Source organism: Phycodurus eques, chromosome 19 (genome assembly GCF_024500275.1).
Source record: "Phycodurus eques isolate BA_2022a chromosome 19, UOR_Pequ_1.1, whole genome shotgun sequence".
Taxonomy (NCBI): Eukaryota; Metazoa; Chordata; class Actinopteri; order Syngnathiformes; family Syngnathidae; genus Phycodurus; species Phycodurus eques.
This window is the reverse complement of record NC_084543.1, coordinates 8707731-8731330: the sequence shown is the minus strand read 5'-3', so window position 1 is coordinate 8731330 and position 23600 is coordinate 8707731. Positions and strand designations below refer to the sequence as shown.

Sequence of the window (23600 nt, the reverse complement as noted above, 5' to 3'; positions counted from 1 at the left end):
GAATAGTCATAGTTTTACAAGAATAGTGGTAATTATTTAACAACAAAGTCAGAGTTTTACAAGAATAAAGTCAGAATTTGTAATAGTATTTGGAAGAAGTCGTATAAGAACATTTTTCAAAAATGTTATGAAGCGAAAATTCCAAATATTAAGAGAGAAAAGTATTAATGTCATGACTAAAGCCGTACATTTATTAATTTTCGGTAACTAAAATAATAAGACATAATACCTGTAAGTCGTAGTAATATGACATGAAAAAGTAGTCATATTAAGAGAAAATAAAAAGCTTTTTTTTTGTGGATTGCCAACATTAGTGTTGAGCGTTACGGCCATTACAGTTAATGATGAAGGATTTATGATGGCACCAGTTTAACGCAGGAAAAGATGAATTCAATTCCCTTTATACTGTACATAGTTTACACCGGCGTCCCGGAACAGATTGCGTTCGACCTTCGAGGTGTCACGGTATTATTAAATAATTAATTCATTAAATATTTTGGCTCAAATTCAGTGGCGCTGGTGTACCCAATATTTTGTCAGATGAGAGTGGTTTCGAAAGGGGAGATCATTGGGTCGTCGCAGTGGTACAAGATCCAAGGTGAAGTGGGACTCAAGGAGACGCACAATAGAGTGTAGTCAAGAGAAAGACTGACAGTCACAGAGCAGTGGCGTGTGTGCGGCTGCAGTGGCATGCACCTACACGCACTACAGGAAACACAACATGTACTAGTGACTCCCAGGCAGGCGCTGCATGAGGATTTGACTGGGAGGGTTATATTTATTTATTTATTTTTTTAGCCTGATGGTGCGAGTGTGACCTCACGCGTGGCCTGGTGGGTAAGTCTCTCAAAGCTCTGGTAAACACTGCAGTAATCTGAGGAGAGGAGAAGGAAGGAGAAGGGGGCGGTAAGGCAAACGGAAGGGATGGAAACGAGAAAGGAAGTGCTGTTAGGGCCTGATGTTTTCTGTGGGAGCTTCCTGACCGAAGGCATTCAGGGAAGGGCGTCAGTTATGTGTTACGTGCACTTTCACAATCTAATGAAATCCCAAATATAAATGATAACTTATACTTTACAAAGATGATAATGCTGTTTGCTTTGCGTGTGTGTGTTTTATGAGCCAGCTGAACTAGTCCACATTTATTTAAGCTATTTGATTTGCTTTTGGGCGGCACGGTGGATGACTGGTTAGAGCGTCAGCCTCACATTTCTGAGGTCCTGGGGTTCAACCCCCGGCCCCGCCTGTGTGGAGTTTGCATGTTCTCCCCGTGCCTGCGTGGGTTTTCTCCGGGCACTCCCGTTTCCTCCCACATCCCAAAAACATGCATTAATTGGAGACTCTAAATTGCCCGTAGGCGTGACTGTGAGTGCGAATGGTTGTTTGTTTCTATGTGCCCTGCGATTGGCTGGCAACCAGTTCAGGGTGTACCCCGCCTCCTGCCCGATGACAGCTGGGATAGGCTCCAGCACGCCCGTGACCCTAGTGAGGAAAAGTGGCTCAGAAAATGGATGGATGGATTTGCTTTTGCGTGGCACGGTGGATGACTGGTTAGAGCGTCAGCCTCACATTTCTGAGGTCCGGGGTTCAATCCCCGGCCCCACCTGTGTGGAGTTTGCATGTTCTCCCCGTGCCTGCGTGGGTTTTCTCCGGGCACTGCGCTTTCCTCCCACATCCCAAAAACATGCATGCATTGGAGACTCTAAATTGCCCATAAGGTGTGAATGTGAGTGCAAATGGTTGAAAAATGGTTGATAAACCCAGAATTTTACAAAAACTTTGTTTTACAAGAATAAAGTTGTTGTTTTTCAAGAACAAAATCTTAACTGCACTATAATCAAGTCCTAATTCTACGAGAATTAAGTCATTTATAAAAAAAAAAAAAAAAAAAAAAAAATGTAAATTCTACAATAAAAAGACAATTTTACAATATTCTATTTTACAAGATAAAGTCAATAAGTAAAGAGACTCATATTTATAGAAAATAATTGGACACAAATTAAACTACACATTTTATCAGTATTAAAATACAGTATGTGGGAAGAAATCTGAATTTTAAAATAAAATTGCAATTTGAAAGTTTTCTCAAAAATTAAAATGTGTAATTTTACTAAAATAAAGTTAAACTATTTTAAGAAGAAATTCATAATTATACCATGATTTTAATGATTTTGAGAGTTAAGTCAAAATGTTCAGTGGAAAAAGTTGACCTATAAAAATTTAGTCGGAATTATAACAATAAATTATAAGTACTTGCAGGTAAGTTATAATAACACTAATATTACACAAATGTCATTGTAATATTACAAGAATGAAATCCTCATTTTATGACAAGTCCTAAAGTTATGTGTGGGGAAAAAGTGGTAATTTTATATTATGGAATATTACAAGTTTTATGCTCAAGTCATTAGCGTGTGACAGAAAAGTTGTAATAATGTAAAATATAATGTAAAATACATGTATAATACATGTATAATGTAAAATACATTTAAAAAGTGTTTTTTTACATTTTAAAAGTTTTTTTAAATGTATTTTTATAAGTTCACTATTTCTCAGTTGTCTTGCCCAAATACTCCTTGATCTTGTGATTGTAAAGCGTGCCACCTTACACAAAGTAAAACATACAAATAATACTGCTACACATCACGGCCATTTTTTCCCCAAAATATCAATTTACTCTCAGCTCACAATTTCCAACACATTTTATGCCCAAAAGTAGATCGGGCCCCTCAGATTGTCCGTGATGTAAGATGGCCGCGGGGCCCGCCCCCCCTGGCAACACAGATGGCCAATTAGAGAGCAGCAGGAAGTGCCAGTGTAATTACCCTCCATCCCTCTCTTTTCCCCATCTTCTCCCAACACACACACACACACACACACACATCAACAAATGGGGGAGATTGAATGAATTAGTGAGTGCTGCAGTGACACTGCACCATGCGGAGAACACTCTCTCTCTCTCTCACACACACACACACACACACACACACACACACACACACACAGGAGAGCTTGTGATCCTCTTCAAGCAAATGGATGCTGTGTGTAATCTTCCCTCCTTCTCGCTGTCTGTCTCTGCGTCCTGCGTCAGCGGCGTAATTAGGCGGCGCTTCAGGTCTCTCCCTCCATCTCTGGAAATCTACACCTTGCGGGGAGGAAGGTGGGGGGGCGGGGGACAGCACTCCGAAATAGCCGACAGTGGCTTGAAAAGCTCTCCGACGTAGCAACAGGTTGGACGAAGCGAAACAAAGAAGTCACATGACAGCTGGAGAGTGTATGTGTGGTGAAGGAGGAGTGACTGTTGTCTTTTTGTTTGTGTTCCGTCATAACGTGCCGTTGCCTTCGCAGTCGGTCCAGGTGATCAGCACCGGTGTGCGAAAATGTCGGCGTCGGAGAAATGAACGTAAATACTTGTGTGTGGAGGCCTTGGGGGCGCATTTAGCCACAGCATACAACATGCGCACGGCGGCAATGACTCATAACGGATCCGGTTACCCCTGGTCACCTTTGGCCCATAGCTACATGTTTTAGTGGTACCGTCTCAAGCCGTCACAAGTACGGGGTAGTTAAAAAAAACTTATGTATAGTGAACCCTCGCTCGGGACCTAGCCCTGACGCAAATATCAAAAGTTTGTGAATGGGCACCCCTCCCCCCCAATTTGTCTATATTAATTAATTTAAACCCTAAATATAACCTCAAATATAATCTCAAAACACTGAAGTATCAATTCAAACTCATCTTCACTTACCCTTAAAAATATATGGCAAACTGATTATTCAAAGAAATGCATCAGATGTGTGAGGACAGTGGTTTGTATTTCACAGCTTTGCAACCTCCAAAAATACCAATTACTACTTTATTATTTTTTTGACACGGTGATGCATAGACAAATTGTTTTGTTTTTTTAAATACCGTTCTACCGTTTAAAAAGTTTGGGGTCCTGCGGACAATTTCATGTTTTCCATGAACACATACATGCATACATTCAACCCCTTATTTTTGAAAGACAAGCAATGTTTTTTTGTTTTTTTATCACATTAACAATGTCTACAGACCTTGTTTCTTCTTTTTGTTTCGGGTTATTCCGCTAGGGCTCGCCACAGTGCGTCATCCTTTTCCATCTAAGCCTATCTTGTGCATCCTCCTCTAATACCAACTGCCCTCATGTCTTCGCTCACTACATCAACCTTCTCTTAGGTCTTCCTCTTAACTCTCATCTGGCAGCTCCATCCTCATCACCCTTCTACCAATATGCAGACCCTTTCCAAAAAAAATACAATGTCATGGAAAAGTTTATTTCCATAATTCCATTCAAAAAGTTAAACTTTCATAAATTATAGATTCAGTATTTGTTTATTTTTACATAATTTGGGCTTCCAGCTCATAAAACCCACAAAATCAGGAATTAAGAAAATGTCAATAGTGTGAAGAAATCATTTACTTTTCAGTTTTTGCAGAAAAAAAAGAGAGAAATTAGGGTCACATTAAATCAATCAAAATATGGTGCTTTCAAAACCATACGTTATTCTTCAATACTTCCTTGGGAATCCCTTTGCTTTAATCACTGCCTTGATGCGCTGTGGAATTGAGGCAATCAGCCTGTGGCATTGCCTGGAAGTTATGGAAGCCCAGATTTCCTTGATGCTTGCTGTCAGTTCTTTGTTTTTGCATCTGGTAGCCCTCATTGTCCTCTTGATAATACCCCATCGATTCTCAATGGGGTTTAGATCCGGCGAGTTGGTTGGCCAGTCAAGCACTGTGATGGCATGGACTTCAAACCAGGTTTTTGTGCTGGAAGATAAAATCTGCATCGCCATACAGATCCTCAGCAGAAGGAATCATGAAGTCCTCTAAAACATTCTGGTAGACTGTTGCAGTGACATTGGATTTAAGAAAGCAGAGTTTACCAACACTTGCACTGGACATTGCGCCCCAACTCTTGACTGACTGTGGATATTTCACACGAGACCTCAAACAGCTTGGGATCTGTTCTTCACCCGTCTTCCTCCAAACCCTTGGACCTTGAATCCCGAATGAAAGGCACATTTTACTTTCATCGGAAAAGAGGACCTTGTACCACTGGCCAACAGTCCAGTCCTTCTTCTCGTTAACCCAGTCGAGATATATTTATTCTATTTTCATTTTATTAAATTTCTCAGGCTTCAATGTGTGAATTCCGACACGTTTCTTCAAATATATTTGTTCACTCATATAAGTTTTTATCTCATTTTTATGGAGTCCTAAATTAGCTGCATTTATAATGTGTGCTGTTTATTTTATTTATTAGAATTGTATTTTATGCAAATATGTAGTCCCACAATTTTATTTTCCATTTTATTTTTTCCATTATCTATTATTTTAATATTTTTATTCTATTTAATTTTGTGTATAATTTTTTTCTATTTTATTTCATTGTATTCATTTTATTTGATTATATTCTCGTGTTCTTTATTTATTTTTTATTTTATATTATCCATTATTTTTACATAATGTATGGGTTCTTACAATCATTGCCAGTAAAATCTATTCACTTTAAGTTTTTTTAATTCATGCCAATATCTGGATTCCCACGATTTCCTTATTTCACTTTTTAAACTGTATTTTTATACTTTTATTGCTATTTATTTGATTATTATAGTTTTATTTTGTATTCTAGTTTGTCATACATTTATTTTTAGTCTTCTAATTTTTATTTATTGTATTATTTCTATATCAATATTTGGATTCCCACACATTTTAGTCTTTTAAAAAAAAAATCAGCAGCTCACATCAGATGGTTAACAAATACATTAAGGACAAACATTTACAAGGTCAAAGCAGAATTCCTCTTTGATAAAACTCTTAACTGAGAGTCGGGTGTTGATTTTGTGAAGTAAAATCCTCCATCTTGTCTTTCCTCAGACCACCAGAAGCTGGAGCGTGAGGCTCGCATCTGCCGGCTGCTCAAGCACCCCAACATTGGTGAGCTGGACCCGCTAGAGTTTGACACCGCACCTGTGATTAGCATGGAGAATAGAGCCCTTGCCTCTAATGGAGATGTAAAAAGGGCAAGGAAGGAGGCAATGACTAAATCAATGACACCATTCTCGCCGTGCTTGCTCACTTCCTCATGTCCCACTTTTTTTTTTGGTCGTCCTCCTCATGTTTACACCCTCGATCTATAGATTTTCACTCTTTCTCTCAGTTTTGACATATTTTGGCACGGGCTCCGTTAAAGTTTGGACAAAAGAGGGCACAAGAAAGAGACAGATGGTGAGACGTGAGCGAGGAGAAGGAGACAGATGGAGGAAGGGAGCGAGAAGATGGAGAAAGGAATGAGCAGTCACTTTGGTTTCTCGCCGCGGGGCCGGCCAGCCATCCTACTTAGCCGTATTATACAAGTGATATTATTATTATTATTATTTTTTATTTTTATTTTATAATTAATTTCTTTTTTAATTACATTTATTACTAAAGATAACGATAAGCCTAAACATGCTGACACGAGGCCTCTGCTGTGACTTGAGCTGCCTGTTTGATGGCTGCTTGTCACTTTAACCCTGTACAGTCCACACCATTTCAGTTTGGACGGGTGTAATCCCTTATGTGCCGTTAGCTGCATCAGCAACGTGAATAGGATAAAAATGGAAGACCTCTGTGTTTTTGTGGCTCCGTATCACAGAAAGAAGAGGACACGTTTTTTTTGTGTTCTGACTAGGGCTGTTGCAATATGGATCTTTTTCCACAAAAAAATCCATTCTCCATTTTGAGCAATTTTATTTTTTTACCCCCTTGACATTTAGAAAAAGTAAAGGATTTCCCTACATTAACTTGCACAGAAATAATGGAAATACATATTTATTTAAGTTTTTTTTTTCTTTACAGGTAATGTGAAAATGGGTGCTTCATTTTGGGGAAAAAATGCCCTTTGAGTCAAAACATGTATGTTAACACAATATTTTAATAAATTAACATTTATTAACTAACAATTTAGCATCATAAAATGAGCCATCAAACTGCATGGCCTGGATGGTCCAAATCCAAGAGTAATGCGGTGTTTTACAGGTGTTGTACACGTGAGGCAAGGCGACCTTATCAAAATATTTGCTGCTTGGAAGCACATACCTCGGGTCAAATGTTTCCAACGTAGATAAATCCCTGCTTTTGCAATATCCAGTGCAGTTGATTCCATGATTGCCTTCCACCAGGCTCGTTTCTTAGCAATGTAAAACATTTTCCACGCATATGGTCTGTTTCTTAGTTGCAATTAAATCACTAGTCACTTACTTTGAAAAACAGTCGCTAAAAGGGTCGGAAAAGTCACGATGTTTGCAACACTGATTTTGCTTTTGTAATCGGGATCCTCTCTGTTTGCAGCCACGTTGGTAGTGTAAACAACAGTGCACGTCAGCAGAAACTCACTTTGATCCATGGAAACTGTTAAAATGCATATTTTTTTAAAATTAATGAATTTAAAGAAAACACTAATAACCTAGAATCACCCAGCCCTTTTTATTATCATTATAGTGCAACCTACAAACGTCAAATGCCTCAAAAGCATTGTGTAGTTCAACCAAAATATTATTCGTTAAACAAAACTCTGTGGAGAAAGTTTGACTCTAGTAACGATTAATTCACCTTACGTTATTTGCGATATGGGGGCCGTACTTGGAGGATGCCGGTGGGATACAATGTGCTTGTCTACAAATGGGCATTTCTTTTACCCGGTGCCAAATTTTCCATGCATCTCTTTCATTAGATTTTATCCGGTCGTGTGCACCTAACATTGTGGCTTGCTCGTACTCTGTCATGAGCCCTCTTCCTTACTCATTCACGTATTGTCCAGAGGTCCTTCAAAGGGAAAATTGTCCCGTTATATCATGCGACGTCAAGATGCAGCCTCCTAGCATCTTGACAGTGTGTCTCGAGTTGAAACAAAATGGTCGTCGTTGAGCTACTTACCCACTAGGCTGTGTATTAAATATGAATACTATATCAATAATATTAAATCAATATTCAGCCATTTTGGAGAATACGATCATTGAAAAAGCCACTTTCATGAGTGCCACCGTGAGAAGCCATGGAATATTCCATCCATCCATAGTGCTTGTGGAGTACCCAGAGAAAACCCATGCAAACACAGGGTGTACCTGCAAACTCCACACAGAAAAGCCTGAAATTCAAACCCAGAACCACCGTGAGGCACAAGTGCTGACCACTAGGTTACAGCACTGCCATAGGAATAAAACAGATTGAGGACCCCCTGTAATTACTCAAAGCATACCGCCAAAACAACTAAGGAATTCATCAGGGGGCAAGAAGTGGAAGGTTTTAGACATGCCAATTCAATCGCCCGACTTAAAATTTACCGAGAATGTGTTTTAGCTGCTGTAGAAGGGACATTAAGGGAGTAAAACTCCAAAACAATGCATCTGTCCATTCATTTCTTTAGCGCTTGTCCTCCTCAGGGTGGCTGGTGAGCTGGTGAGCTGGAGCCAATCCCATATGACTTTGGGTGAGAGATGTGTGGTGCACCCTGGACTTGTCGCCAGCCAATTGCAGGGCCATATATAGACAAATAACCATCCACACTTACATTCACACCTATGGACAATTTAGTCTTCAATGACCCTCTGGAGTACCTGAATAAAAACCTCTGCAAAGAGTTGGAGAACACGCAAACTCCACACAGCAGTCAGTATTCGAACCCTGAACCTCAGAACTATGAAGCAGACATGCTAACCACTACTACATCGCCACCTGTTTTTTTTTTTTTTTTTTTTTTTTTAATGGCTCATTTGTATTACACTGGACAGCCCGCTCAAAACCGACAAATTGTATGACGTCTCCTTTTTAAGTGGCATGTGTACTAATCCACAAGTGCCGTCTCCCTTCTTGTCTTTCAGTGCGACTGCATGATAGCATTTCAGAGGAGGGCTTTCATTACCTCGTCTTTGACCTGTGAGTATATTGTGAATACACACACACACGCGCACACATTGACATTTTGCCCATGTGCGTGACTGCGGCTTGTTTGTGTATGCTAAGCACACTCTCTCCTCGCTAACCTTCCCCCCCAGGGTGACAGGAGGGGAGCTTTTTGAAGACATCGTAGCCAGAGAGTACTACAGTGAGGCCGACGCCAGGTACGTGCTTCATCAATGGCGTCATTTATGTTTCATGCCTGCCTCTCTTTTATAGATAGGGCTTGTAAATTCAACGCTGGCATTCACAATGACAAATGAGGCGTTTCTCAGGACGACTTCGAGCCCTCCGCTCGCACGTGGTGGCCACTTTGAATATCTTTTTCCATGTTTTCCTTGACATTTAACTCTCATCTTCCTCCTCGAGTTTCCTCGTGCTGTCTGGGTGGTGCGCAGCTTAGAGTTGCTTGGACAACTGGATTAGCGCTCTTTGTGTCGTCTTGCACACCAGGGTAGGTGTTTAAGAGACACCAAAACCCCCTCTCACACTCTCTTACATTCGAATTAGGCCTCAGCCGCTCTTCTCGAGCGACCTTGCCGACGCTAACCTTTTGCAGAGACGTGACATGAACATGAGCCTGGAGCAAGGGGACTCCTGAGGCCTGACACCGCACACGGCGTCGGACAGTCATATTAAAGCGTTTGGGGCTGCTGGCAAGAGGGGAATTTTAAATTTTTTATATAAGAGCCAGCCCGGTCACGGGGTGAGTGTAAAAACGTGGACGGGACGGAGGAATAACGGCAGCTTGCTTGGACGCCCCCGTTATTAAGATGGTTTCCTACACGCTTTCCTGTAGTATCAATTGTTTAAACTGCAATGCCTGTGTTATGTCTCAGAGGGAGAAGGCCTTGTTTGCTAAAGCCTCGTTATGCAACTTAGAGCAGCGTGCACTCTTTCTTCTTGTTTGGACATGATTTCATGTGCATTATTGCCACCATTAATGCAACGGCCCATTCTGTTGCATAGCGCCCACAATGTGTGAGTGCAAGTGAAAATTCCCATTCATTAATTTCTTTAACATCTATTAATAGCAAACTAAGGCAGTGTATTACATCTGTGTTGTTATCAGGCTTTTTTTAAAAAATTAAATATTATATATCATCCGACATGTCGATCTTTGCCTTTTTTTCCCTCCCCCCACAGTCATTGCATTAGTCAGATCTTGGAGAGTGTCAATCATATCCACCAGCATGATATTGTGCACAGAGACCTCAAGGTGAGTGGCTGCCCGTTTCCGTGACAACCACACTCTCACATGCATGCGCAGACACACACACACACCTCTGCTTGTGGCCATGGCAACACACAGATGGCTCCCAGTTGCTCCATCGCTTGCTTTCCCTGGCTTGCCTTCTTTTTGTCCTGCTTTTTCTTCTTTTTCCCTCTCGCATCCGCTGGTTCATCCTCCGTATTAGTTATCACAGATGATGAGTCATGGCCACGTGACCAGTGCGTGTGTGTGTGTGTGTGTCACCTATGGCAAGGAAAAAACAAGGACTCACACACAGCACGTTATACTGACATGGGTGGGTGGTGGAGAGATAGATGAACCGCTGAAGTTGCCAGGACTACTCGTGTGACATCACGCCACCCGCGTAGTGTGCATGCAAAGGGGGAGGAGCTTGTCTCCCCAGCTTGCTGATTGACTTAAACGGCTCCTCTTTTGCCTTCAACCTACTTTGAGGCGATGATGACAATGTGGCCTTGGAGGATAGTAAAAATACAGTAATAATTATTTGGATTTTATGTAGCGTGGCAAAAAAAAATAAAAAATCCTCTTTGTCAGAGCGTAACGCAATTATGGTGGCCCTGCTCGTCTGATTTGTTGGTCTTTTATCCTAAGTGGGCTTTTACTGCAGACCCTTTATGTCCTCCTGCCCAAACAACGGCCATTTAGAGCACCGCCACACTCGCCGCCTCACGGTAAGTACACTTTCCATTTAGCATGCCGTCTGCGGCGCTGCCTAAATAACTCCCCGGTGGTTTCTATGGCGATGGGCTCACGTCCATATAAGGTGCTGCTGCTGTTGCTGCTGCTGTGGAGATTCTCAACCCACCCGTCCGCTTTCTCTGCTTGTGCCCACCCACTTTCCCCTGCCATCACTGCGCGCTCTCTCACATTTACCGCCCCCTCCACACACACACACATTGAGCCACATTGAGCCACATTGGATACATCATGTATTTTTGACACTAGCTGTCTTTCACAGTCTTGATCTTCTGTCTTGCATTCTGCTTCACCGTGTGTGCGTGCGTGTGTTCCCCAGCCTGAGAACCTGTTGTTGGCCAGTAAGATGAAGGGAGCTGCAGTGAAGCTGGCAGACTTTGGCCTGGCTATTGAGGTGCAGGGAGACCAGCAGGCTTGGTTCGGTGAGAAAGCACAGACGTCAGTCATTTAAAAAAAAAAAAAAAAAAATTAAAACAAAACAAAAAATATATATATATATGTGTGTGTGTGTTTATATATATATATATATATATATATATATATATATATATATATATATATATATATATATATGTATGCGTGTATATACTGTAGATATACAGTGGGTATGGAAAGTATTCAGACCCCTTCAATTTTTCACTTTGTTATATTGCAGCCATTTGCTAAAATCATTCATTTTTTTCCTCAAAGTACACACAGCATTTTTTTTGACAGAAAAAAAATAAATTATTGAAATATTTGCAGATTTATTAAAAAAGAAAAATAAATATCACACAGCCATAAGTATTCAGACCCTTTGCTCAGTATTTAGTAGAAGCACCCTTTTGAGCTAATACAGCCATGAGTCTTTTTGAGAATGATGCAACAGGCTTTTCACACCTGGATTTGGGGATTCTCTGCCATTCCTCCTCGCAGATCCTCTCCAGTTCTGTCAGGTTGGATGATGAACGTTGGTGGACAGCCATTTTCAGGTCTCTTCAGAGATGCTCAATTGGGTTTAAGTCAGGGTTCTGGCTGGGCCATTCAAGAACAGTCACGCAGTTGTTCTGAAGCCACTCCTTCGTTATTTTAGCTGTGTGGTTATGGTCATCATACATTTCACATATTTGCTATGAAATGGTTAGTTTCAGGCACTTTTGGATGCCCTGGGTCAAATTCACCCAAGAACACTATTGCTGTTCCTGAGAAACAAATGTTACGGGGAGGGTTAACAAAGTTATTTCCAGCTTCCCTGTTAGATCCATTGAACTAATCTGACATCTCCAAAAACATTTTCAATAATGATACATTTATTTTTTTTAATGATTATTGAGATCAAAACACAAGCAATGGCCCTGGTGGCCTTGTTGCGTGCTGCACATTTCATCCAGACCAAAGCAAATTGGTGTGAACGTTTGTTCCTTCACACATGCACACACTGAGTCCAGTTCACGCTTAGTTCACTGTGTCTTGGCACGGGGCCGAGCGGCGAGCATTTGGCTGACTTTTAAGCACAGGCCAGATGATTAACGGGCATTTGCTTGTGACTCCACGCCGTCATAATCTGGCCTTGCATTAGATTCCGGAAGGGTCAGCGGGGTCCGAAACCCCACCGCCATCCAACCCCCTTCACATAAGTACAGTAAAACAGCCTTGATGAGTAATAAAAAAAGATATTGCTCAATTGTGTCCTGTGGCTTTTTTTTCCTGTCGGGAAGGTTTTGCGGGCACGCCTGGCTATCTCTCCCCGGAGGTCCTTCGGAAGGACCCCTACGGCAAGCCTGTGGACATATGGGCTTGTGGTGAGTCGACCTCCATGAGTAATGGCTTTTAATTTTTCAGATTGTGATGCGATAGTTTGGATGTTACTATATCGCTCAATGGATATAATCAGGATAGCATGATAGCACCGGTAATCCTATCCAAGGGTCCAATACTGGGTATATGCTGTTACGTTCTAGTACTCGGTGAATGAATTTATTTAGAATTTTAGTTTTCAATTTCATTCACTTTTAGCGCCCACAATTCACGAGGGAATTGTCACTGTTAGTTACTGCAATAGATTTTTGTGTATATGACTTATTTATTGCGCTACTCTTTCAGGGGCCGAATGATCAAGTGTCTTTAATGGAATGAAGCTATTGCATATAACATTTTATGTCTTCTGTTAGGTGTTATTCTCTATATATTATTAGTTGGATACCCTCCATTCTGGGATGAGGATCAGCACAAGCTCTATCAGCAGATCAAAGCCGGGGCCTACGATGTAAGCGTCTGTATATGCATGTGTAATTGGGAGGCGCTGCGCGGGCATAGTACAGGGCTTTACTGAGCAGTTTTTGAATGTTTAATAGTGTCCAATTGAGAATTGGTCCAAAGCTATTGATCCAATCAGCCTCCCTGAGGCATTGCAGAGGTGTGTGTGTGCGCGCGTGCATTTGTGCATGCGGTTTAAAACAAAAGTTACACACCCTAACACACATTTTACATTTGAATAACAGTGTTCCCCTGCTATATCGCTGTTCTTCCTAGCTCTACTCTCTTCCTTCTTCCGAGCTCTACTGTTTTTTTTAAGCCATCAGTTTTTGTCTTCCTTTGCCTACTGTATTGCCGTCACATGTGGGAAAGGAGAGCCACAGTTGCCAATGCATTTTTCAGCCGTTTATTAAACGCCCGGAGAACAGGAAAACGCAACACAATAAATGCAATCATGCAGGAGCTGTTGTCAGCCACCGCTCTCACCTAGACACTCACACACAGACCCTCTGGCGTCACAGGCACACCCCACTACTCCCTGCGTCTCAAAAGGCACATGCATGTACCAACACTACAATACATACAGTATTTTCTTTACATTTTATGCTTAATTTTTTACATATGCAATGTTTAAAAGCTGTGGTTTATGTTTTGTGTAAGAGGTGTAAAGCTATAAAAGAAATGTTTTTTTTATATGTCTCGCTATGTCGCAGCTTTTCATCAAGGCGGGTGTCTCTGAAATGTATCGTCCGCAATGAAACGGGGTTCACTGTGTGCACATCCTAATCAGCCTTTTTGTGAATTCACATCATTCCTTTGAGTTCCCCTCACCTGAGTGGGACACAGTGACCCCCGAGGCCAAGAACCTGATCAACCAGATGTTGACCATCAACCCGGCCAAGAGAATCACTGCCGAGCAGGCTCTCAAGCACCCGTGGGTCTGCGTAAGTCACTCCAAAACACCAAAAGCATTGAGGAAAAAAATTTCTGAATGTGGTATCACTACCCATCTCTTGCTATATTAAGTAAGGCATTTTTAACAGCCTCATTGGATGTGTAAACGTGTGACATTTCTTTTTTCTTTCCCGCTCCCTGCAGCACCGCTCTACAGTGGCATCCATGATGCACAGACAGGAAACTGTTGAGTGTCTTCGCAAGTTCAACGCTCGCCGAAAACTCAAGGTACCAAATGAAGCTTTACCTTCTATATTTTGCATTCTTTATAAAACCTTTACATCATGGGTGGGCAAAGTTTGGCCTATGTGCAGTATTGTAATGTAACAGAGTACAGTTACCTATACTTAGAATTTTCAGGTGTCTGTACTTCATTTATATTTCTGGCAAATTTCACATTTACTCAACTAGATTTCCTAAAGAATATGCATACTTTTACTTGGATAGATTGCCCCTAGCCATCTTCGTGACTCATTCCTACAAAATAAAAACCCAAAGAAATTGTTAGTTGACTCAAAGGTTGATATCGTGGAGCACAAAGAGGAAGAATAGTCCTGCCTGTACTGATATTGTTAGGATACTGGTCCAGGGAGGTCATAAAAATGAGACACAGATAATCAAGTAGTCTTTATATGAGGCACCGGTAGAGTGTGTGTGTGTGTGTGTGTGTGTGTGTGTGTCTCTTCCCCCCCCCTCTCTCTTGCACCTTCGGGCTTAAGGCCAGCGTCGTGTGATGCCTAGGCTAACTTGGCTCGTTAGCCAACACACATCTTAAATACTTCCAACGCTTAATTGCTTTTGGTACTTAAATACAGCAAATTTCATATACTTTTAAGACTTAACTCAATATTCTACAAGGTAACTAAACTTTTACCAAAGTTAAAAGTTGTACCGTATTTTCCGCACCATAAGGCGCACCGGATTGTAAGGCGCAGTCTCAATTATGGGGTCTATTTTTGTACTTAAGCCATACATAAGGCGCACCGTATTATTCGGCGCATGCTAAAACAAGGTAACGGAAGCAAAACAGTGTGTTTGGTTACTACGGTTAATACTACGTATTTAAAAATACACTCATTTTTTTGATCAATCTTTTGTCACAAATCTATCGAAGCCCTCATCTTCTTTATCTGAATTGAACAGCTGGGCAAATTTGCCATCAAACATGCCGGGTTCCCTCTCGTCATTGTTTGAGTCAGTCTCGTTGCCTGGTGGCTGTTCAGCAATGAATGCCGGCTTTCGTGAAAGCTCAGTCAAAGCAGATACCTTAGCCCAGCCATACACAATCCATTCACATATGGTGGCGCAACTCTCCTCCCAGTCTTAGTAAAGGTGTGTTTGCCGTCTCTCATCCATCGCTCCCACGCCGCTCGCAACTTCACTTTGAACACCCTGTTTACACCAATGTCCAACGGTCGGAATTCGCTGGCAGTTGCTGCGCCACGGTAGTCCTTGCGCGGATGGAGAGAGAGCACCTTTTCATATAAGGAACAAATGTTGTTTAGCAGCATACCGGAAGTGCAGTATACCTACCGGAGGCGTGGCGGAGGCAAGCGTGCGTACTGTACGTAGCTTTACGTAATGTTCTCTAGTTGGCTTATCACTGCCAGTGTACGTATTACGTCCCTATGTCGGCGGGAAATGGTACGACAGTCAATCAAACGGAGTGCTTACCAAACTCACACAACATCATTTTGGAACTCAGTGCAGACCTAAGGCGCACCGTGCTAAAAGGCGCATCGTCGATTTTTGATAAAATGAAAGGCTTTTAAGTGCGCCTTATAGTGCGGAAAATACGGGTCTTTTTCTCAAGTATCGCGTTCAGTTACATACTGTCCGGCCCATTCCGTTCTTTAGTTTGGCCCACTAAGCATTTCCATTATCAAGGGTCCTGTAATTCCAAAAATGAAAACAGTTAGCTATATACAAACCCCTATTCAAATGAAGTTGTGATGTTGAGTACAATGATTTGCAAATCCTTTACAACCCATATTTAATTGAATCCACCACAAAGACAAGATATTTAATGTTCACACTGATAAACTTATTTTTTGGGAAATATTCAGTCATTTTGAATGCCTGCAACACGTTCCAAAAAAGCTGGGAGAGGGGACATGTTTACCACAATGTTACATCACCTTTCCTTTTAAAAACAGTGTTTGGGAACTGAGGACACTTATTCTTAATGCTCTGTAGGCCTAATTCTTTCCCATTCTTGCTTGATGTACAACTTCAGTTGCTCAACAGTCCGAGGTCTCAGTTGTCGTATTTTGCACTTCATAATGCGCCATACATTTTCACTAGGAGACATGCCTGGACTGCTAGCAGGCCAGTCTAGTACTTCCACTCTTTTACTATGAAGCCATGCTGTTGTAGCACGTGCAGAATGTGGCTTGGCATTGTCTTGCTGAAACTTGCAGATGTGCAAGTTACCCATGCCATGGGCACCAACACACCTCTATACCAACATAGATGCTGGCTTTTGAACTTTGCGCTGATAACAATCCAGATGATCCTTCTCCTCTTTGGCCCGGAGGATACAACGTCCATGGTTTCCTAAAACAATTTGAATTGTGGACTCGTTAGACCACAACACACATTTCCACTTTGCGTCATCTCAGATGAGCTTGGGCCAAGAGAAGTGGGTGTTGTGATGTATGGCTTTTTCTTTGCATGGTGCAGTTTTAACTTGCATTTGTAGATGTGATGAACTGTGTTAACTGACAATGGTTTTCTGACACGTTCCCGAGCCCACGTACAGGCAATATCCTTTACACAATGATGCCGGTTTTTAATGCAGTGGTGTCTGAGGGATCAAAGATCACGGTCATTCAGTGTTGGTTTTCGGCCTTGCCGCGTACGTGCAAAGATTTCTCCAGATTTTCTGAATCATTTGATTATGTTGTGACCGTACCTAAATTCTTTACAATTTTATGTTGAGAAATGTTGTTCTGAAACTGTTAGACTATTTGCTCAGTTGTTCACAAAGTGATGAACTTCACCCCTTCCTTGTTTGTGAACAACTGAGCCTTTCAGGGATGCCCCTTTTATACCCAATCATGACACTCACCTGTTCCCAAGTAACCTGTACACCTGTGGAATGTTCTAAACGGGTGTTTTTTGAGCATTCCTCAACTTTCCCAGTCTTTTGTTGCTCCTGTCGCAGATTTATTTGGAAAGTTTTACAGGCATGCATGCATGTTCTCCCCGTGCCTGCGTGGGTTTTCTCCGGGCACTCCGGTTTCCTCCCACATCCCAAAAACATGCATTAATTGGAGACTCTAAATTGCCCATAGGTGTGACTGTGAGTGCGAATGGGTGTTTGTTTGTTTGAGCCCTGCGATTGGCTAGCAACCGGTTCAGGGTGTACCCCTCCTCCTGCCCGATGATCGCTGGGATAGGCTCACTCACGCCCCCAACCTTAGTGAGGAAAAGCGGCTCAGAAAATGGATGGATGGATTAACAATGCTACATTTTTTTGGGTTGGTTTATTATGAAAAATGAAATCAACTAAAAATTATAATGAATTAGCTTAAAATAGTTATATTTTACATGCACATTTTAACTTTTTAACCTCATTTGTGAATTGGCTGGCCCATCTCCCCATTTAAAAAAATAAATAAATAAAAAAATCTAATAAAACATTTAAAAAATCATCATCGGTTTCCCATCCCTCGTTCAGACTCAATCGTACTTCACGTTCATGGTATATATGGCAATTTGGTTGTCTACGGCCGTGCATTTCGAGCTGATTTTTTTATTTAACTCACAAAGCTCCCAATTCGACTGAGCTAAATGTTCTTATGAGGCAGGCTGAGGCAGCTTTGAACTACTCCAGTGTGTCAAAACACATTTCACACAAAGCTGCGTTATTCACTTATCTCACAAGTGTTACGAAGTAGATGTCCTGAGCCATTGCATTTGCATTTAGAAACAGAGCACAGAGAGGTAAGACAGAGAAGACGAATCTCCTGTTTTAATTATTTTCCTCGCTCCCCCTCCTCCTTGTCTTCTTCCTCGTGCAGGGAGCCATCCTCACCACCATGCTGGTGTCCAGAAACTTCTCAGGTGGGTGTGCCCTTCGCCCTCCGCTCCCCACGCAGCACATGCAGAGCAAGGAGATGATCGATTTGATGATTGATGGATAGAGTTGGAGTCTTCTGCACCTCCCCTCCCTCCTTCCTTACCACACATGCACACCTTTAAATAACATTAATGCACAAACAAGGAATAACTTGAATATGATTGTGATGTAGCAGACATATATTATTGACTCTAGATGGATGTCACTTGTCTTTGTCCATGCTAATATTTTTCTCCCTTTGTGTGTCTGTGTGTGGTGTCTGAGAGGGAGTGTGTGTGTGTGTGTGTGTGTGTGTGTGTGTGTTTGTCTGAGTGTGTTTGCCTATCCTTTTTTTCTGCTGCCTGTTGAGCATTTGCATGTTAGCAAGATTGTGTGTGTGTGTGTGTGTGTGTGTATATATAGATATATATATACATATACACACACACACACACACCTGTATAGGGACAAAGTGATAGTGGTTGTGTATATATACACACACACACACACCTGTATAGGGTCAAGTGTGGTGTCGTAAAAACAAGATTGGGATTTTTATCTGGGCCTGCTACTGAAAGTGACTTGTTTTGGGGCCTTATTCCAAGGTGTTTGTTTAGTTTTCTTAATTTTGTTTATTCCATGGGCTGTGATTTCGACCCGAGGCCTAGGAAACCACGGGGGTGCACCTCTTTATTTTTGCTTCCAGTCCACTTCTATCAAGCGCTGGTGATATATAGTTGAGCTTTAATCCGCATGCCCCATGGCTTCCTAGGCCCCCCGCGGTCGAAAGCGCAATTTGCATAGCACCTCCCAACTGTAGCATTTCTTGTCCAATAGTGGGCCGGCAGCATACCAACTCTGCTGCTGCCGCCTCCTCCACTGCCTCACTGGCTCAGGAAGGTACGTCCCAGAAGACACGCCCATCCACTTCCTCGCTACAGTCACACACACACACTTCTTTCTGGTGCTGAAGCATCGTCATGAACACACATTTAGCTCATCCACACAGGCTGTACGCGGATCCCTTTATATGGTATATAAAAAATATTCAAGTTTTTAAAAAAAGAAAAATGCATATGCACAGATGCATCTCAACAAATTCAAATATCGGTGATGTTTAATTTAAGTAGTTCAATTCAAAAAGTGAAACGTATTTAGTTTTTTTTATAATTTGGATGATTGTAGTTTACAGCTAATGAAAACGCACAATTGATCTCAACAAATGAAAATATTGCAAAAGAAACGATCAGTGTTTTTTTAATATGAAAATTAGGTAGGATTTGGCCTTCTGAAAATAATTTACTTGTTTCATGAATCTGTAAAATATATCCATATACTTTCCTGTATTTGTAGTTCAACACATATACTGCAAACATGATCCCATAACACTTAAATATCATTTCAAACTCATCTTTCAACATTAAAATTGCTTACAGATGTACGCGTGTACATGCAGCAAAAACTCAGTCCCTTACACTAACAACCCAGGCTAAACTAGCTCGTTCCAGACACAAAAACGTTAGTCTCTCAGTTGAAATGTATCACTTCAACATACAGTACTTTCTTTAGACCAATTACTACGTTTCGAGAAGTCAGGGCTATGGCACCATCTTATGGCATCTTACTGTTACAAAGATCACTCAAATCGCAAATGCATATGAGTTGTTCTGTCAGTAATTAAGGACAGGTTGCACAGGAAAAAAACATGAGTGGGGTCAATGGCGAACGGCTAGGGGTTCCATGTCGTGAAAGGAACTTTTTTTCTACAGCATTCAAATTCAAAGTATATGATTGAGACCATATGGCGCACTCCAAGTGTCATTTTTAATGAGTGGGAGGACTTTTAAAGGTCTTCAAAGGTCTTTTAATGTGACTTTCTTAAACATGCAGATACCCTGCCCACAAGGAATAAATTGTCTAATTTGAATTAATGCAACAAAATCACATTCAATGCATCATTTAATGATAATCAGTTCAACTCAGAGCATTATTATTTTTTTTCCCCCACATCTCAGCCTCACCCTCTACACCCTTTGTTACCCACTTGACCACCACTACTGCCACAAATTCCACCACACTCATTCCATCTCCAAAAATGAGCTATGTCGCCACATCTGACAAGCTCCATCCCGACCTCCGGCTGACCCCTGGGCACTCTCCGAACAGGCGTGCGCCTGCGAGGATGTGCTCGGGGGCTGCATGGGATGAGGAGGGGCGATGTATCCTGGGGGCGGGGAACTGACACTGCAGGGGGCCGGCAAGAGCTGGGTTGGCGTGCTGCCATCGTCGGACCTGGGTCTGCTGGGGAGGGATAAGATGCGGATGTTGGAAAGGGGGGAGGGGTCTTTGGGGATGAGAGCTTTAGATGTGAAACGGAAGGTGGGCTTCCGAATGATTCTCTCCTCTCTCGTCCCCCGTCCCTCTCCGGTGATCTGTTTTAGTACTTACCACACATGCCTCCATGAAGGAATGCTTCGATCTAGGGCTGAACGATGAAGATTGCGATTTGTTGTCCTCCCTTTTCTGCCATTTTATTTTATGAATGTAACATTTTTCGGAACTGCATGTAGTTTGTTTTTCCCAGTTGTGTTGCCATATGAAGTGCGTTTAATATAAACATTATTCCATGGACATGTAGGGAGTAAAATGTTTATTTAATTTTTGGTGTGTGAGGACTGGGCAGAATGGTGGTAGAGTGCAGGTATAATAGTTTTGGGGTTCAAATCTCTTCTCCTTTCTGTGTTGAGTGTGCATATTCTCCTCGTGCTTGTGTGGGTTTTCTCTGTGTACTCAGGCTTCTTTCCTAATTGCAAAACCATGCATTAGGGTTCATTGAAGACTCTAAATTGTCGATAGGTGTGTATGTGAACGTGAGTGGTTCTTTGTCCATGTGTGCCCTGCGATTGGTTGGCGACCAGTGCAGGGTTTACAAAGTCTGCTAAGATAGGCAGCCCTAATCAGGATAAGTGGTATAAAAAATGGATGGATAGATATTTAAGGGTTCGTATAAGAGCGTACTTGGAAAATGTTCTTCCCAGGTAAAGGAGTCTTCAAAACGTTTGAAAACGTTAGAACTTGGTGAAGATCAGGTTGCCACACCCGTCTGTCTGTCTGTTGACGAGTCAACGCTGTGTTAAAAAGACACAAAAGATCTGTTGCTCTACCCTTGACTTGATTTTTTTTACTTTTGAGGCCCGTATTAGCGGCTGGCTAGTAGTAGTAGTAATAGTGTTACTAGTCGAAAATGGTATTTTATCGTCTCGCAGTACTGTCTCCAATGCAATGTATCGTTCAGCCCTACTCCAATCCAACATGGAATACACAATGGCATGGTTTCCCTTGAATTGGCAAGTACTAAAATCAGATGATCCTCATCCCGAGGGTGGGAATGTGCTCTGAAGGTCGGCGATTCCGATGGTGGCTCCATTAGATTTGAGTGCAGGACAGTGTAGAGAAGAGCAGGTTCTCAGTCACTGTTCTCTACCACATGGGAGGGTCTGCTTTGCTCTACACTGTGCATGAATCAGAGTTGGTATAGCGGTGGATTAAAACATGAAGAGGGAAGCAGATGTTGCTTTGGGAATGTCTGAGTGGTGCGCTGAGATTCCGGGAGGTGCTTGTGAAGGTTTGATTGTCAGCTATGAAGCCATTTTAAAGGTTTGCGGGCTTCCTGGACCAAGTTGCCTGTTTTGTAAGTTGTTGTTTTTTTTCCTCGTCAATATAAAGTGTGACATCAGCTCTTCTCCATTGTTTAGCTCTTGTATTTCCTTCTCCACGGATGGTGTCAATCATCACTGCAATATCACTGATACTGTAACTGCTTCCTTGCACCCTTTTTTGCAGATTGTGGCCCAGGGTGTGATGGCTTGAGCATCGTGTTGCCTTTATTTATATAAGCCTCAATGCTGCGCGATTGTGTATTGTGTTCCATGCAGGAAGATGTTTTGCCTTGCTGCCTCTCGAATGTGTGGTTATAAATACAGTGGAACCTCTAAGCTCGAACGCGCTCGATTCAAGACTCGGGAAACTTCTGATTTAGTCAAATGAATAATGGAAATGGAATTCATCTGTGTCAGCATAACACCTTTACGAAAGGTACAAGCAATGTTTTGTCAAAAGATAATTTTGTTTGTTTATGTCTTAAGTGTTTAAACGAAGTTAGCCAATGTGAATTGGGAGGGGAGTTTCTTCCAATATAGACGACGGGAAATTATCTAATTTTACTTAATTGGACCGAAAAACAAATATTTACAACAAATAATTTGTTCATCTTTCAATGCCAGCAACATATATTGACAGGCAGAACAATTACATACTCTTCTACTAGATGGCAGAAGGCACAATTAACCGGTGTATCCACCTGTTGCCGTTCATACAACAAAATAATAGCGTTGTGCTGAAATTAAATTGGCCCAGATTTCATGAGTACAGTTATGAGTAAATTGAGATGAGAACATCATTATTTCAGTGTATATAAGTTTGTAGCCTAATAGTCAAGCAGCATATGCAGTCATTCTGCACGCCATCGCTATAATTTCCTGAAATTGCACTACCGTCAGGACAATCGACGTTTAGAGATTCCATGCATTTTATCGCATGTTCTCGGAAGGCGCCGTCTCTGCCGCTCTCTAAATCCGTCTATTCCACCCAGCCTTGCCGCCGCCATCTTCTGGCTCACCTTCACAAAGTGCAGCAAGGGTGAAGGGGTGACTTTAGCGAGCGGATGAACCCGGCTTCCGGCTGTATTCTGAATGTTGCCAAATGGGTTGTGTGATGCTGGTTATCAGGAATGTTTTTCTGTGGATGCTGCATCACAGGGTTGAGATTTTTTTTTAATTAGAAAAAAGCCTTTGTATCAACAGCAAAGCATGACTTTTCACTTTATTTTTGCCACCTTTTGACTTTGTGCCCCTTTTCTTTGTTCTCCTGTGTCTGACCCCCATCCCCACCCCCCTCCCACACACACACACGCGCACACACACACACACACGCACACACCACCACCACCCTACTTTTCCTCCTGGAAGGTAAGAAACACAAGATTGTTTTTGTGTGTCATAAGACTGTGTGGATTGAAAGGTGACCAGGGCCCTTTAAGAGAAATCAATGATTATACATTAAGCCAGCTCACGGCTCTCCTTTTAGTTTTGCGGGGGTCCTTCCTTCCGGACAGGAAATGGATTCAGGAAGTTTACTTTGCGCTCAGGTTTCTTCTCGTATACCCAAGTGGCGATGAATGGATTATGATAGGAATGGGTTTAGCAGAGGTTAGCCAACTGTACAACCAAGAAAAGAAAAAAAAAAAGTTTGACATAGCTGACATCATCCCCATGTTTGCTGCCTTTACACTTTCCCCCCGTAAGAGTCGACCGTTCAATTCATCGGCAAATGTGAAACTCAATTTTCTGCCCATCTCTCTCCCTTTCTATCCTCCTCTT

The 23600-nt window shown here is 41.9% G+C and overlaps 1 protein-coding gene across 7 annotated transcripts in view; it reads left to right on the top strand.

Annotated features, from left to right (window-relative positions):
* LOC133417907 (calcium/calmodulin-dependent protein kinase type II subunit gamma-like) overlaps positions 1-23600 on the top strand; it is a 44453-nt gene that overhangs the window by 7380 nt on the left and 13473 nt on the right. For 4 of the 7 annotated variants that reach the window (XM_061706127.1, XM_061706125.1, XM_061706128.1 and 1 more), the window contains exons 3-13: positions 5900-5959; positions 8884-8938; positions 9058-9123; positions 10106-10178; positions 11230-11332; positions 12608-12691; positions 13061-13155; positions 13967-14089; positions 14244-14327; positions 18125-18167; positions 19000-19062. In XM_061706127.1, coding sequence (XP_061562111.1) covers positions 5900-5959; positions 8884-8938; positions 9058-9123; positions 10106-10178; positions 11230-11332; positions 12608-12691; positions 13061-13155; positions 13967-14089; positions 14244-14327; positions 18125-18167; positions 19000-19062 — 849 coding nt within the window. The remainder of the gene's footprint in view (positions 1-5899; positions 5960-8883; positions 8939-9057; positions 9124-10105; positions 10179-11229; positions 11333-12607; positions 12692-13060; positions 13156-13966; positions 14090-14243; positions 14328-18124; positions 18168-18999; positions 19063-23600) is intronic. The other 3 variants (XM_061706129.1, XM_061706130.1, XM_061706126.1) reach the window with 1 other exon arrangement.